At 44.3% G+C, this 17,440-nt stretch overlaps 1 protein-coding gene across 1 annotated transcript; it reads left to right on the forward strand.

The window, feature by feature from the left end:
* Window positions 1–8,039: 8,039 nt before the first annotated feature.
* On the forward strand, window positions 8,040–15,455 carry LOC306770022 (regulator of G-protein signaling 13; the record flags this gene model as incomplete). The annotated part of the gene is made up of 4 exons (XM_079258791.1): window positions 8,040–8,116; window positions 8,663–8,796; window positions 10,985–11,151; window positions 15,285–15,455. 4 exons carry the CDS (start codon window positions 8,040–8,042, stop codon window positions 15,453–15,455), a joined length of 549 nt encoding a protein of 182 aa, XP_079114917.1.
* Between the last annotated feature and the right edge of the window lie 1,985 nt (window positions 15,456–17,440).

The raw sequence follows: 17,440 nt of genomic DNA on the forward strand, positions 1-17,440 counted from the left end.
GTAATCAAATGGTAAATTAATAAATAAATAAATTAATTAATTAATAATGTGATCAAATCCATGGTTAACCCTTCCAAAGTTTTCCTCGTCTACTTGGTCTGATGGATAAAACGAGCTGTTGATGCACCACAGCCATGAAATAATTTATTAAATGCTGAAAAAAATGTGGTTTTACCTGGAAAAAAATGGTTGTTATATAATAAGGTGTTTATGTTAAGAAATTAACACATTAAATTAATCATCTATAAATTATATAGCTATCTAGCTGTATAGCTAGATATAGCTATAGATATAGCTATATGCTTTCTATCTTCTTAACCACATAGACCAGTTCAGAGCCATGGGGAAACTGGAGTCTATCCCAGCAATGATTGGGAGAGAGACTGGTACACCCTGGACGGGTCACCAGACCATCACCGGGCCTGGTGACCTGTGTTGGTTAAATGATTAAGATACATTAATCATGTAAAGCTTTATGTATCTTCTTGTGGTACTTTTTACCCTCCACAGCTGAGACTGAGGCTGCTGGGCTTCTCATGGTCTGATCTTTGGGATGAACTTACTGAGACGTAGTGTGGAAATGACCTGATAATCTTTCTATGACTGATGGATAGAAACAGGAGCTTTACTAAGATCATGGCTGATGTCTTGCCTCCTAGGCTTTATGTATATGAATATGTTTATGAATATTGACTCAGACTGATGAGGGTCAATATTCAGATTAATGAGAGTAAAGGAAACCGACTATTAAATAATCCAACTTAATATCTTTACAAAACACTGATCATGTCATGTTTTAAGAGAAATTGGGAGACAGAGAAACCTGATGAACATGGTCCATTGTGTTGACGTAGATCTTTATGGACTTTAGGGATTCTTTGACCCAGACTGGATCTAAAGCAGAATGAATCTGGTTTAATTTAATCAGTTTTTCTTGATTAATCAGAAATTAACAACAAAATAATCTCAGGACACATTTAGAGACCGTTCAGTTCGCTGAAGGAAGACCATCAGGACCAGAACCAGGAAGGAAAACCTTCATCAGGACCAGAACCAGTATGGAAAACCTCCATCAGGACCAGAACCAGGATGGAAAACCTCCATCAGGACCAGAACCAGGAAGGAAAACCTCCATCAGGACCAGAACCAGGATGGAAAACCTCCATCAGGACCAGAACCAGGATGGAAAACCTCCATCAGGACCAGAACCAGGAAGGAAAACCTCCATCAGGACCAGAACCAGGATGGAAAACCTCCATCAGGACCAGAACCAGGAAGGAAAACCTTCATCAGGACCAGAACCAGGATGGAAAACCTCCATCAGGACCAGAACCAGGATGGAAAACCTCCATCAGGACCAGAACCAGGATGGAAAACCTACATCAGGACCAGAACCTGGAAGGAAAACCTACATCAGGACCAGAACCTGGAAGGAAAACCTTCATCAGGACCAGAACCAGGAAGGAAAACCTCCATCAGGACCAGAACCAGGATGGAAAACCTACATCAGGACCAGAACCTGGAAGGAAAACCTACATCAGGACCAGAACCAGGAAGGAAAACCTTCATCAGGACCAGAACCAGGAAAGAAAACCTCCATCAGGACCAGAACCAGGAAGGAAAACCTCCATCAGGACCAGAACCAGGAAGGAAAACCTCCATCAGGACCAGAACCAGGAAGGAAAACCTCCATCAGGACCAGAACCAGGAAGGAAAACCTCCATCAGGACCAGAATCAGGAAGGAAAACCTCCATCGGGACCAGAACCAGGATGGAAAACCTCCATCGGGACCAGAACCAGGAAGGAAAACCTCCATCGGGACCAGAACCAGGAAGGAAAACCTCCATCGGGACCAGAACCAGGAAGGAAAACCTCCATCGGGACCAGAACCAGGAAGGAAAACCTCCATCGGGACCAGAACCAGGAAGGAAAACCTCCATCGGGACCAGAACCAGGAAGGAAAACCTCCATCGGGACCAGAACCAGGATGTGGATGTCCCCCAGGAGTCTTGGCTTTCAGAATGTAAGGGAAAGATCAGGGTCACCAAACCCGACCTGGTTCCACAGAGCGGTTCTGACAACTAAAGGTTCTGCTTCCTTTTTACCAGAACCTCCAGGAACCAGCAGTAAACCTGCAGTCTGACAGAAAACCTGGACCTCTGAGAGCTTAAAGACCCGATGAGGTTTCAGCTTCAGTTCAAGTAAAAGTTCTTCTCTGGGTTCAACAGGAAGCCGACGGGGAGAAGATAAAACTGCTCTCTGCTCATCAGAACCATCGTTGCAGCCATTTGGATCACACGAATCCCTCAATGATGTTTTACACCCATGAATCCCTGTCAGAGGAAAAATTAAATGCATTTATTGATTTGTTTGAGTTCATGAAGAGACGTTTAAAAGCATTGTATGGTTCCTAACGGCAGCTGCATCCACTCAGGCAGAATAACGTAGACTTCATACGTTGACCCGTTTCCTAATGTCTAATTTCATCTCATATTAACCCCGATCTCCCTGACGTGCTCCCCAGGCTGTGCTCCGCAGCTCTAAGGATTTATATAGAACACTTCCAGGGAACAGATCTCTGAGGAAATCCTGAAATAGTGACATTTTATCTCACACACACACACACACACACACACACACACACACACGGAGTCTTGCTGGAGAAGTGTTGAGATGAGGAGCTGTTTTATCCTGAAGAGTAGAAAATCTTGTGCAGAAGAGCGAGACTTGTTCTCCTAAGTGACGGTGGGATGATGGAAGTGCTTCAGGTCGTATCCGGCAGAGTTAATGTATGCGGTCGATTTCATTAGACACTCTCCTCCACCTCACCGTGACCCACAGATACTCCACATCACTGAAGACCCAAATGGTTTCACTAAGTGAGCTAATGGTAGGCAGCTGATCACTGATGGATTTACATGTCGGTGGTGCTTCTACTGATTCATACACGCATGTATCACCACATCACTACATCACTGAGAGAAAATACATGAGAGTTTCTGTGTTCATGGGACAACGCTGGATGCTGGTGGTCTTTGGGTCGTCAGGCAACGCCGCATTAAAACCAGACATCATTCTTTACCAGAAATCCCTGCATGGACTCAGGAATAAATTCTATTCTATTCTACAGTCATTTAGACGCTTTTATCCACAGCGACTTACATATTAGTGAGAACAACACAAACACAAAATCAAACAGTAGAGGACATCGTAGGAAGGTGCTGGTGGACTGTCCAGTTGGACGCAGGTCCTTCCATGAAGTGCTACAGGCTTTTTTTGTTTTGTTTTCTCCCTTCCCACCCCATAATATCACCGATGTTATAATACAAAGAATTAATACCAGTTCTCCAACTTTCCAACAAATACAGCTATAAGTGTAGAAGTTCTCCTTGAAGAGCTGAGTCTTCAGCTTGCTGTTAAAAGCAGACAGGGACTCTGCAGAGCGGACAGAGTTTGGGAGATCATTCCACCATCGTGGCACAACAGAGGGAAAGAGTCTGGCTGGTGATTTAGTCCCACGTTGTGGTGGTAACACGAGGCGTCTTTCACTGGTGGAACGTAGCTGTGGAGAGGGAGTGTAGGTCTGGATTAGGGAGTGAAGGTAGACGGGAGACGTTTGACTTATTGTTTTGTAAACCAGAAGCAGAGCTTTAGATATGATGCGTGCTGCGACTGGAAGCCAGTGAAGAGCGATTAGCAGCGGAGTGACATGAGCTTGTTTGGGTTGGTTGAAAACCAGACGCACTGCGGCATTCTGGATGATCTGCAGAGGTTTAACAGAGCATGCAGGCAGACCTGCCAGTAGGGAATTGCAGTAATCGATGCGTAAGATGACCAGAGCCTGAACCAACAGCTGAGTCGTGTGTTCTGTCAGGTACGTCTGATTCTCTTGATGTTGTAGAGAGCATATTGGCAGGTATTCTGTTAAGGTTGCTGAAAATTAAGAGGTTAAAGGTAAAAAAATAAAAAAAAACTTGAACAATAGATGGGAAAAAAAAGACAAAAAACAAGGATAAAATGCTTCACATCGGTGCTACAGTGTGGAAACAGCTGCTTTGATAAAACAGCAGAGTTTCTGCAGGCCTGCAGTTTTCTGGGAGTTTCTCCACAAACTGTTTACTTCTGACACTGGAAACAGAACGTACACCTGATGAGCTCTGATTGGCTCATAACGAGCCAGAAGCCGTGTTTTCCGACAAGCTAACCAGCAGAATCTCGATCTGAGGATTGGAGTTACATAATCTAGTTACTAGATCATGCTCAAGTCCTCACTAAGACCAAGTAACTAGATTCTAGTTACTTGGTCTTAGTGAGGACTCGAGCAGCAACGTTTTGTCAGAAATCCGACATCATTTACGTCTCAGACCTTCTGCAGGGTGGACTCAGAAACCAGGACTTTTAAAGTTTTCTTTTCTGACTTTTTATTTGTCTTTTTCTCTTTTTGCAGAGTTTCCTTTCCCAGCGTTTCATCACTTCTCATACAACATTTTCCCAACAACCATGCGGAGATTCAGCTCTGAGGGATCCCTCCTGGATCTGGACTTCTTGCCATGGAAAAAGATGGGACCAAAGGACCCAGATCACCGGAAGAACCGGGAGTCTGGTGTCTACATACCTCACCTTAAGGCTGATGGCTCTAAAAGAGAGTCTGTCAGCTCGATTCCCGCCATCCAGGAGCCAAACACGAGTCGCAGCGATGTGAGGAGTAAAGAACTGAACAAGGAGCACAGCTTCAGCGCCGAGAACCTGGATGAGTTGGAGAAACTGGACAAGAACCACCTCGGGGTGTGTGCGATCAGTGAAGGCTGCAGGGCGTACAGCGACAGCCAGCTGTCTCCGGCCACCCAGAACAGCACGCAGTCTGTGGAGAAGAAAGACCTTCCTCCATCTCCACCTTCCTCCTGCAACTCCTCCTGCTTCAACTTCCAGTCCAGCCACCAGGACAGACCCAGGCTGTCCACAGCCAAGCTGCACCTCAAGAGCTTGTTTGGACAGGTGGGACACGTCTTCAGTCTGAGCCTAAACCAGACATGTTGATCTTATTTCAGGTTCCACAGTCAGCACCATGTGGTCTCCAGTGAGTCAGACTGGTAAAATAACACCATAACCACCTCTGAACAATAAAAAAACTCCACATTTTGCTCTTTTGCTACAAAGAAAGTACGTTGTCAACATGTTTACATCCTTTCAGAAAACATCAAATATGTAAAAAATGTTGTTTCCATTTCAAACTGAGGAGGTGTTGGTCCTCATTGAGCTGCTGATGTTCCTCGTTGGTAGTTCACGCAAACCCACCAGTTAGGACCGGACGATTAATCAGATTTTAATCTCATTTACGATCTGGGTTTCCAACAATGATAAAAATAAAAGGGTGTGATTATTTTTCTCTCTGCAGTTTCCTCTCCTGCTGTCTTCAGCTGCTAATCGAGCGTCTCTGGCGTTGCAGCGCTGTGCTGTAAACTCCTCCCACAGCCGCTTTGCTTTCATTCAGACACTGTTGCCAACTTGGAGACGTTCTCGCTAAATCTGGAGACTTTTTTTGTTAAAAGCGACAAATCTAGCAGCTTTTACTGGAGTTATTAGAGACTTTTCTGGTGTTGTGGCGACTGACTTGAAGGCACATATTGTTCTGCAGTTACTATAAGGAAGGAGCAGCGGGAGCCTCTCCCGTCCTAAAGCACTCCCAGGCGGCCAGTCTCAGTCGGCTCCGGCTGCAGGTCAATGTAGAATAACTGCAGTAGGTTGTGGAAGTTCACCTAAACATAGTTTATACCATTGTCAGTGACAACTGGCTGCATTATTTTCCTATACATAGTTCGGCCAGTTAAACACTGTAATATCCCTCCGTTACGGGGCGTTACCATAGCAACGCGTTAACCAGCTGGTTCAGATCAGCCGTCTTTTAACAGGTGAATGAGAGAAACACGCTGCAGCCTGACAGCGGTTGTTTGGTATAAAACGTACATCCAGGCCAACGTAAAATAGTTCCTATACTTCAGAATATTCATCAAGTGTTGTAAAAAAGAAATACAGATTTGTTATGAAATGTTTCCTGTGTGGGACCATGGTATAAGCAGATTAAACAACTTTGAACGGGGCATTAGTCGGTTATAATGCACACGCGGAGTCTAAAACATCACGACGCGCAACGTTTAAAAATACTGCATAGTTGTGTTAAATCATCGAGATCTCAATTTCAGTCAAAATAATCGTGTTTTTCCATAATCAGGCAGCCCTACCACCTGTTACACACATCAAGTTAGCATCGCAAGGCTGGATTATCCAATGGGCATTATGGGCACAGGCCCAGCGGCCCACGCCCACTTGGGGCCCACGTAGGGAAAACACCAGCAGTTTGGACATGAAACAAAATGTACTTAAAGGCCTGATAGTTACCAGTGTCTACTGTATTGCTACTGGTGCCACTGGCTGAGAGATGTCAGAAATGTCGTTTCACAGTGTATCATTCACAATTTTACAATGTTGTGGTGGGGAAGGGGGCCCCTGGATCACTGGGCCCAGAGGCCTTTGCACTTTTAATCTGGCCCTGCGTAGCAGAGATGAGTTCAAACTACGACATGCTGCACTCTCAACATGAACACCATGTTTTCAGTCAGTCTGCTTCTGACTTCAGTCCTCTTCCTCCAAACAGCTGAAGCAACTCCAACATTTATTCACGTTTGATTCTTATCTGGTGCTGTTCCAGAAACTTTCAGCACTTTAGTGAATCTTTTCACGCACCAGTCTGCATTTGCTGTTCTTCCTTTAACTCCATGGTTCCTTCAGAAGAAAACCTCAGGTGGAAACTTCCAGAGTGGAGGTGCATGTTTGTCTATGTTGAGAGGAAAATGAGAAACGGCAGGCAGTAAACAGTGTGTGGGTTGGTGGGGTCAGTAACCTCAACAGAAACAGAAACATGCAGAGAGCTACACCCACAGGGAGGGAGAGGAGAAACACCAGCTGCAAATAACACCAGGAGAGTCTGAACACTGAGAGGAGCCCAATGCATCATGGGATGTCCCCTAGCAGAGTCAGAAGTAAAGGGATGGATCAGGGAATAGACCGTATATAAAAGATGGACGGAGCCTTCGGTGGTTAAAAGTTAAGCCTGTGCAGAAGTGCATAAAACTGCAGTTCCCCCTTCATCCACTGGGGGCTGCAAAACAGAGCAAATCCCCATAGACTCCCATGTTAAAAAGACCAACTTCACAGCAGAAATAAACATGTTTACAACAGAAATAAACATGTTTACAGCCTGGTTCAAAAATCCATTTTAGGTTTAATAGGTCAGGTTTACCTTCATGACAACTGTGGGGGGAGTGAATTTTTTTTTTTTTTTAACTCGCCTGTTTAAAAGTAATTTAAGTCGAAGTTTGGCATATTTAGGGGCGTGTCCTTTTGATTGACAGGTACCCAACCTCCTGCTTCAAGTAAGAAGAACGCAGAACAACTGCGGTTTTTAGCCAGTTAACAACGTGACTTAGCTTTAGCCCGCTTACCTCCGTTAGCTGGTTAGCTCCTGTTATCTCCAGGTTAGCTCGGTTAACTCTTAGCTACAGAAAGCTTGGAGTTCGCTTGATGTCAATCATCCACCATGACGCTCACAGCCCCCCTCTCAGCTCCACCTCTTTGCCCATATTTGTATTTTTCAGGTGAGACGACACACCTGCCCCTGCCAAGATGGTGATGGTAGGAACCGCCCACCAAGCTTCAGTTCAGCTCTTTAGAAACCTATGGGTGACATCACGAAGGCTCCGCCCATCTTTCTATATACAGTCTATGGATCAGGGTCACCAAGCCAGACCTGACCTGGAGTCTGATCAGGAGGCGATCCTGCTGGGATCTGGTTCCACATAGAGGGGTCTGAGAACTGCTTTCCGTCTCAGCCGGCACGGTGAAGGCTGAGACGGAACACAGACACTCCAGTAAAAGAGGCAGCAGTGAGATTTTGTAGTTCTGGTCGGATGCTGGACTAAAGTCCCCAGATAACCAACCGTACTGTCCATCCAGTCCTACCAGGAAGGTTATGTTCACCAGCATGGTACATGTAAAGATGAGCTCCGTCAAGGCGGAGGCCATGTTGCTGGCAGCGTCGTCCGTCTGTTTGCAGCTGTTGTCAGATAAACTGCTGATTCAGACGATGAGCTTTAAAACATTTAAAGCTGTTTTGAAAGTTTGGCTCACAGTTTCTACAAGATGTTTATTAAACAACTAAACATTTATGATTACATTAGCAGGCAAAAGTTTGGGCACACTTTCCCATTTAATCCAGTTATACAAACTTTCCATCCTTTCGGTTTTACTTTGCTCCAAACTGAGGGTTGGACTAGGATCCGTGTGGAAGGTTTTCCCACTCTGCAGCCTCCCAGCTGGGTTTATTCTGGCATCTCCCAGTAGCTCTGCTTTCTGTTTCAGAGTCCTCACTCCTCACACTCCAACCTGTTCCACGCCGATCAGAAGGACAGGTGAGAGCGTTGCTGCTTTTCATTCACGCTTTCAGATGCCAGAGATGTCAGAAGAGATTTGATGTGAAGGAGTGTTGACGGCCTGAAATCTCCGTCATCTGCCTCCCACACTGAGTCATGACGTGTGACGTGTAGATACGATCTCTGTGTTCTGATTTCTGCTTCCTCCATGTCTTTCTCTGAACCCGGACTTCAGTGCTAGTGAGAGAAGGTCTCGTATGCTCTTCATGCGTCAGTGGAGTCAGGTGGGCCACAGTAAGAAGAGGAAGGTGGGCCGAGATGAGCTGGAAAAGTGGGCGGAGTCTTTAAATTCCCTGCTGGCTAGCCACAGTAAGTTCTGCTTTTATCTTTGCTGATGAAGCATGTTGAGTCATTTGTTTTCCGTCCAAATCAAACATATTAACACGACTAAGTCTGTAAACAGCTAGGGTTGTTCCTGGCAACAGATCTGATTGGGATCACTAACAATAAACATCAACATTCCTGTGTAGGTTAGCTACAGAGTCATTTCCCTCCAGAAGAATCGTTTGGCCCGAGAGGAATCATTTCCCTCCAGGAGAGCTGTTTGCCCTGAGAGGTGACATTTCCCTCCAGAAGAATTGTTTGGCCCGAGAGGAATCATTTCCCTCCAGGAGAGCTGTTTGCCCTGAGAGGTGACATTTCCCTCCAGAAGAATTGTTTGGCCCGAGAGGAATCATTTCCCTCCAGAAGAATCGTTTGCCCTGAGAGGAATCATTTCCTTCCTGAAGAATCGTTTGGCCCGAGAGGAATCATTTCCCTCCAGAAGAATCGTTTGCCCTGAGAGGAATCATTTCCTTCCAGGAGAGCTGTTTGCCCTGAGAGGAGTCATTTCCCTGCAGAAGAATCGTTTGCCCTGAGAGGAATCATTTCCTTCCAGGAGAGCTGTTTGCCCTGAGAGGTGTCATTTCCCTCCAGAAGAATTGTTTGGCCCGAGAGGAATCATTTCCCTCCAGAAGAATCGTTTGCCCTGAGAGGAATCATTTCCTTCCAGGAGAGCTGTTTGCCCTGAGAGGAATCATTTCCCTCCAGAAGAATTGTTTGGCCCGAGAGGAATCATTTCCTTCCTGAAGAATCGTTTGGCCCGAGAGGAATCATTTCCCTCCAGAAGAATCGTTTGCCCTGAGAGGAATAATTTCCTTCTTGAAGAATCGTTTGGCCCGAGAGGAATCATTTCCCTCCAGAAGAATCGTTTGCCCTGAGAGGAATCATTTCCTTCCAGGAGAGCTGTTTGCCCTGAGAGGAGTCATTTCCCTGCAGAAGAATCGTTTGCCCTGAGAGGAATCATTTCCCTCCAGAAGAATTGTTTGGCCCGAGAGGAATCATTTCCTTCCTGAAGAATCGTTTGGCCCGAGAGGAATCATTTCCCTCCACAAGAATCGTTTGGCCCGAGAGGAATCATTTCCCTCCAGAAGAATCGTTTGGCCCGAGAGGAATCATTTCCTTCCAGAAGAATCGTTTGGCCCGAGAGGAATCATTTCCCTCCAGAAGAATCGTTTGCCCTGAGAGGAGTCATTTCCTTCCAGAAGAATCGTTTGGCATGAGAGGAATCATTTCCTTCCAGAAGAATCGTTTGGCCCGAGAGGAATCATTTCCTTCCAAAAGAATCGTTTGGCCCAAGAGGAATCATTTCCTTCCAGAAGAATCGTTTGCCCTGAGAGGAGTCATTTCCCTGCAGAAGAATCGTTTGCCCTGAGAGGAGTCATTTCCTTCCAGAAGAATCGTTTGGCCCGAGAGGAATCATTTCAAACCAGAAGAATCGTTTGGCCCAAGAGGAATCATTTCCTTCCAGAAGAATCGTTTGCCCTGAGAGGAGTCATTTCCTTCCAGAAGAATCGTTTGGCCCGAGAGGAATCATTTCCTTCCAAAAGAATCGTTTGGCCCAAGAGGAATCATTTCCTTCCAGAAGAATCGTTTGCCCTGAGAGGAGTCATTTCCTTCCAGAAGAATCGTTTGCCCTGAGAGGAGTCATTTCCTTCCAGAAGAATCGTTTGCCCTGAGAGGAGTCATTTCCCTCCAGAAGAATCGTTTGGCCCGAGAAGAATCATTTCCTTCCAGAAGAATCGTTTGGCCCGAGAGGAATCATTTCCCTCCAGAAGAATCGTTTGCCCTAAAGGCGAGCCATTTCCCTCCAGAAGAGCCGTTTGCCTTGTTCCCTTCCAGAGGAACTGTTTCCTTCAGAGGAGTTATTTTCCTCCAGGAGAACTTCCTCCTAAGACGCCTGAAGGACTTCGTCTTCAGACCTGAGGGATTACAGGCTGGGTCCAGACTAAGGAGGTGGAGTCAGTGGTACGTTCTGGTGACCTCAGGACTTCATCTCTGTGTGACCCGGCCTCCTTCCCACCTCCATGTGAACTCCAGCGTATGCATCTGACATGTCAGAACACCGTCACCTCGCTGTCCTGGAGTCAGTCTGAAAACAGGCTCTTTGTTTTTCAGGTTTTCCAGGACTGCAGCTGTTTACGTTGTGCTGGTCTCATGTCTGTCTTGTTGTTTCCAGCTGGTGCGTCGGTGTTTGGAGCGTTCTTGCGTTCGGAGTTCAGCGAGGAGAATCTGGAGTTCTACCTGGCCTGCGAGCAGTATGAACACTCCTCTAACAACTTCAGCCTGCAGAGACGGGCTAAAAACATCTGTAATACCTACATCCTGCCTGGAGCCCCCCGTGAGGTAGCGCACTTCTTCCATCCATACTCCTCCACAGCAACCTTCCTGACTGTGTCGGCCGAAATTCACTCATTCATTCATTATCTGAGGCTATCCCGGCAGCCTGCGGGCGAGAGGCGGGGCACACCCAGGACAGGTCGCCAAGGTGTACCTCGCCTTAGGCTGGCCCTGGTCCGTCACAGTTAGGTAGTCCTAGGAAGTAGTAAAGTATTCTAGTAGGCCTATAAGTTAGTAAAGTAGTCCTAGGTATAAGTATGGTAGTTCTGGGATGTAGAATAGAAATCCTGGGAACTGCAGTTGCAAAACTTCTCCAAACATGTGTCGTTTAGTTGTGCCAGGCATTAAAACATGAAATTCTGGTAAACAAAGGCGGTCTAATAAATTTTTCTGCCACGGTATTAAAGTAACTTTGGAACAAGTAAGCTAATCCTATGAATGAGTAAAATCTGCAGCAGAAAGGGAACCTGAACAGTTTTCCAGGTGTTTAATTGAGGCGTGACCAGGTGAACATCAGCGGATGTTGATGATGGACACCTCTATCAGTGGTCATTAGAATCCAAAAGTAGACCTGACATTCGCCTTGGAAACGCCATGAAGACGTGAAGACCAACCAGCAGGACCTTCATGATTCTTTAATGGACCTGAGCAGGTGTGGCCAACTCCGATCCTCAAGAGGCGCAGTCCTGCAGGCTTTAGGAGTTTCCCTGCTGCAACGCACCTGGCGCACATCAGACTTAATTATCATCAATTACCCACTGATGTGAGTCAGGTGTGTTGCAGCAGGGAAGCTACTAACACCTGCAGGACTACGGCTCTCGAGGACCGGAGTCGGCCACCCCTGCACAAGAGTAAATTTGTAATTTATTTTATTGACAAGCAGTATATCAGTATTTTGCTACTAACAGTTACCGTAGCCGACTCGACTCGGACCGCTGAAAGTCAGAAACTGTTGTGGGGAAAAAAGAAGTTAATCACTAGTCTCGATGAGAAAAACAACTTGAAGTTTATTAATATTTATGCATAGCTGTCACAGATCCACAAGCAAGGCCGGATTATCCAATGGGCATAATGGGCATAATGGGCACTGGCCCCACGCCCACGTGGGGCCCACCTGGGGCCCACCTGGGGCCCACGTAGGGAAAACACCAGCAGTTTGGACATGAAACAAAATGTACATAAAAGCCAGATAGTTAGACCACAGTGTCTATTGTGTTGCCGTTGGTACCCGTAGCTGAGAGATGTTGTTTCACAGTGTATCATTCACAATTTTTACAATGTTGCGGTGGGGAAGGGGGCCCCTGGAACACTCTGGGCCCAGGGACCTGTGCACTTTCAATCCGGCCCTGCGTAGAAGAGATGAGTTCAAACTACGACATGCTGCACTCTCAACATGAACACCATGTTTTCAGTCAGTCTGCTTCTGACTTCAGTCCTCTTCCTCCAAACAGCTGAGGACTCTGCTCACGGAGAGCAGCTCAGCTCTGTTACAGGTTACAGGAGGTGTGTATTTCTGACAAAGGTCTTAGAGCAGGGGTGCCCAAGTCCGGTCCTGGAGATCTACCATCCTGCTGTTTTTTAGGTGCAACCCTTCTCCAACACACCTGAATCAAATAAGCGGCTCGTTATCAGGCCTCTGCAGAGCTGAAGGACACGCAGAAGAGGAGTTCAGCTACTTGACTCGGCTGTGCTGGACAGGGGCTGCATCTAAAGGTTGCAGGATGGTAGATCTTGAGGACTGGACTTGGGCACCCCTGTCTTAGAGGCACAAACAATGGTCAGTGGTGTCAAAAGTATTCACATTCATTACTCAGACAGAAGTATAGATACTCAGGTTTAAAAATACTTCTGTAGAAGTAAAAGTACCAGCTCTAATTTTTTACTGAAGTAAAAGTATATAAGTACTAATTTAACAAAATACCGAAAGTATAAAAGTAAAAGTAATGCAAGTGTGAAAAATACTATTAAAAGTAATTCTTAAGCTGTGGCTTCAGAGCCTTCAGTACACTCCCCAAAATACACATTTTTTCTAAAAGTTAGAATGACCATAATGTTATATCAGAATGTGTAATAATGAAAAAGCTGGGAAGTACTACATCTTTTCAGCCGTGTAGATTCTGATGAAAAATGAACACATATGAATGCAATGCAAGTAATTTAAAGAACCATATATAAAGCATTAAGATGAGTTTCATGGCCTGGATGATGTGTCTGTAAGCAATGTAATGTTGCAAAGAGTCCAACTTCAAAAGGTACGTTATCAATAATCTTTATTAGAATATAAGTAAATATAAGCTTAGCTGCAGGAATCAGTGAGGCAACTGATTTGTAGTAGGAGACAAAAAAAAAATGAAGTGATAATTTATAAGGAAAAAACAAACAAAGCAAAACAGTACAATATATATAATATAATATAAAATAAAATGTTGGAAAGATGTTGGATAAACTACTTTTATTTGTATTTTAAATTGAAAGGAGTAGAAAGTACAGATAATTATGCAAAAATGTAAGGAGTAGAAGTAGAAAGTTGTCAGAAAAATTATTACTCCAATAAAGTATAGATACCGGAATGACTACTTTAGTAAGGTAACAAAGTATTTGTACTTTACTTGACACCTCTGACAACGGTTCCCTCACAGTTTGGTGTCTTTGATTAACTCCAAGTTGTGAATTGATCAAGTAGAAACAAAAAGAAATGATATCTTCATCCCTTCAGTCTTTGTTCAGGTTGCATGAAGGTGCCGCCACCGTGCTTCACTCTAGGGATCGCGGCCAACGATAAATCCTGGCCGTTTAGTGTCTGAACTGGTGAAATCTGCTGGATGATAAAACACGCAACTTTCCACTATGATCAAGCTCAACATGACCGCATGCTAACCGTAAATAAATGACTAAAAACACAGAGAAAATCGCTAAATCTCCAGCTTTGGGGTTTATTGGGTCATTTCTGACATGTTGTAACACCACAAAGTGTTCATCCTGAGAACAAGCTGAATATCTGACTCTTTCACTCTTTAATGTTTTCACCAAGAAAAAGTAAGAGAATTCCTTTCAGACAACATGAACCTTGTTGTTTGCTTCAGCAACGGTTATTTATGTCGGACTGCGAGTTAAAGAGTCCAAACGTGAAACGGGAAGGGTATAAAAATAAAATACTGTTGCTGTGACAGACCTAAGGAGGGATTAGAACCACGATCTGAAACTGAAGGAAAATAGAAAGTCGGTGTTTGAAAACTGAAAACCTGAAGTAAAGTTTTGCCAGTCTGAAACAGACGTATATAAATATCTTTTTATATTCAGTCTATAGTCTGAAAATAAGTTTTGAAACCTTGAAATTTATTTTGAGCTTCTGAAAAAAGTTTTGATCTTGCAAACATGACTTGTATTTTATTTATTTTTCACAAGTGCAGCGTGTGTGTTCCAGAGTTTCAGCCTGACATTTTCACTGATTCAGACCTCTTGTTTCAGAACTGGCATTGTTGTCCCACCACCGCTCAAAACTTCCTGAAATGTTAAATCTTCTGACAACATTTTGATGTGAACTCTGGTTTTTGGTTTTGCAGAGTTTCACATTTCAAATTTGATTTTAAAATTTTTTTAAAAAAATGGCTGCGATCACATGACGTTTTTTATTTGGAATAAAGAATAAAATCATTCCGAATAAAAGTGTAGCCTCTAAAAACTGTGCAGTTGAAGCTTAATGAGGAGAAAATATGTTAGTGTAAAAATAAAAAGGTTTTCCTGAGAAACTGTGATGATATGCTTTTGTTCCGATTTGAGTCCGATATTTTGGGTGCCGATTCGATTTAAATTGCGATTCTCACAATTCTTCGATATTGCTGATTTTTGTAGATTTAAAAAATTTTTTTTATAAAACTATTTTTTTTTCTTGATTTCAATGAGGAAAAACAACGCAGTAGCCAGATCATCATTCTGCTGCTATAATGCCCAAGAAGACAAGTTAAAAGATCAATAAAAACAATAAAACTTACAAAACTTTTATCGTAGATTAATTTTTTTAAAATCGTTTTCTGTTTTTAACAAAAAAAAAAATTGATTTTAAAATTGTTAAAAAAAAAAAAAAATCCAGATTTTCGATTTGATCTTCGCGCCCTAGTAACCCTGATGTGTTGTTTTAGGTGAATCTGGACAGTAAGACCAGAGATCTGACCGTGGAACTGCTGCAGGCGCCGTCCCGCAGCTCCCTGCTCCACGCTCAGAAACGCATCTACTCACTGCTGGACACGGATTGTTACCCGCGCTTCCTGCAGTCCAGCATCTACCTTTCCTTACTGCAGGAGGACAACTAGGGGGGCGTCTAGAGACTGCAGAAGGTTCAGCAGCTGCTGGGCTGACGGCGGGGGACTCTGTCAGACGCCTGATCCAGTGGTGGACATTTTATTCTGTCTGGTTTAAAAATAAAAAGGTTTTCTGGAGAAACTGCTGCTAATAAATTCATGAAGACTTGATTGATTTTTTTCTGCTCTTCCTTCTTTTCTTCCCTCCTGCGTTCCGTCTGAAACTTTCCTCGTTGACCGCCTGAAGTTAACTTCTTGGGTTGTTTCTTTTGGAAAAACCATTTTCTGCGCTGGTTTCTCGCCTTGTTCCACATGAGCTGTGAAACTATGCAGCTCCTTGTAATCATTAAACCTCTGATGTCTTCACGGCTCACCGACTTTCCTCCTCTGCTCGCTGAGAGCCAAACAGGCCCAACAGGAACACGCCGATCCCTGGCAAAGGTCACAGAGCTCCGATGTCTGCTCCGACCTCGGGAAGGTGGAAACGGCGAGATCTTGCTGTCGTTGAGGTCATGTGGTTCTACGGAGCCTGATCTGTCATCAGTGCTGCCTTTAGGACTGTGACGATACGCTTGTGTCCCGATTTGATTCTGATTTTTTTGGGTGCCGATTCGACTTAAATTGTGATTCTCACAATTCTTCGGTTTTGCTGATTTTTGTAGATTAAAAACAAAAAAAATTTTTATAAAACTTTTTTGCTCTTTTTTTCTTGATTTCAATGAGGAAAATACAACACAGCAGCCAGACCGTCATTCTGCTGCTATAACGCCCGAGAAGACAAGTAAAAAGATCAATAAAAACAAATATGACTAAAATTTCATAATGGATTGTTTTATTTATTTAAAAAATAAACAATTAAAAAAAAAAAAAAAATCTTTTTCAAAATTGTGAAGCAAAAAATTCCCGATTTTCGATTAAATTTTCCCACCCCTAGCAGTCATCCTCGCATCACCATGACAACAGCCACCATGACGATCAGATAGTGCTTTTCCATGTGAACTCCACTCCTGGTTAAAAACATCAGAGCTTTTCTCCGATACGTTCCTCATCATTCTACTAAAGGTGAACCGCTGTGGCCCCCCCCAATGCAAAGCTCCCCTAACTGCTCCCCTGGGCGCCGTAACATACCAGACTGCTCTCTAGTGGAAGATGGGCTGGATGCAGAGGCTACTTGGGAATAACTTGTGTTTTTATAAAATATCGTACTAACTTCTTTATTTTCCAAGTAAACGCTCGTTTTTTATGCGATGCATCAGCAGTTTATCATGTTTCCAGTTAAAAATGTCCAGAGAAGAAGAAGTGTCTTTACAGACCAGTTGGTCTGTGATTGTAGGTAAAAACACGATTGGATGCAGGAGACCATGAGGAGATCAGACTTTCTAATCGCATCGTTAAAAAAAAAAAAAGTTTTTAATCTGCTTTTTAAAAGTTATCACTGAGTCCACAGATCTCAGGTACAGAGGAAGAGGAGACTCTGCAGCAGAAGCTCCGTGACCTTCGGTTGGTCCATTGACCTTTGGGTAAGACCCTGATCCGGCTGGAAGCAGAATGTTGTGGTGGACTTGGTTTTGGATTGGTTGCCAATGAAGCCGAGCTAACAGGGTGGCGAGAGAAGACTTTCAGCAGTGGAAGCTGCTCCAGAGATTTCTTTCTTAGGTGAGTTGAAAACAGCAACAGTCCAGGTGTGAACATGTTTGTAGACCTCTGTGGCACACAAGGACCAAGCGTGAAGATGTAAAATCAGCAGCAGCCAACGCGATGATGGTCCAGAAGAATGAGAGGAAAACCGGAGACTCCGACCTTTCCTGCATGATGTGATGATCCAATGTGGAGGTTTCAAACCCAACAACAGGAGGATGCTCCAGCATCGCTCGCATCAGGATGTCGGTGGACACATTAAAGGGCTGTTCCAGCTGAACGAGCCCTGCGGACTACAAGCCATCAAGACGGCTGTCAGCTGGATCTGCATGGATGGATCTGTAGCTGCTAAAAAAAAA

Source organism: Telmatherina bonti (genome assembly GCF_933228915.1).
Source record: "Telmatherina bonti genome assembly, chromosome: 19".
In the NCBI taxonomy this organism is placed as follows: domain Eukaryota; kingdom Metazoa; phylum Chordata; class Actinopteri; order Atheriniformes; family Telmatherinidae; genus Telmatherina; species Telmatherina bonti.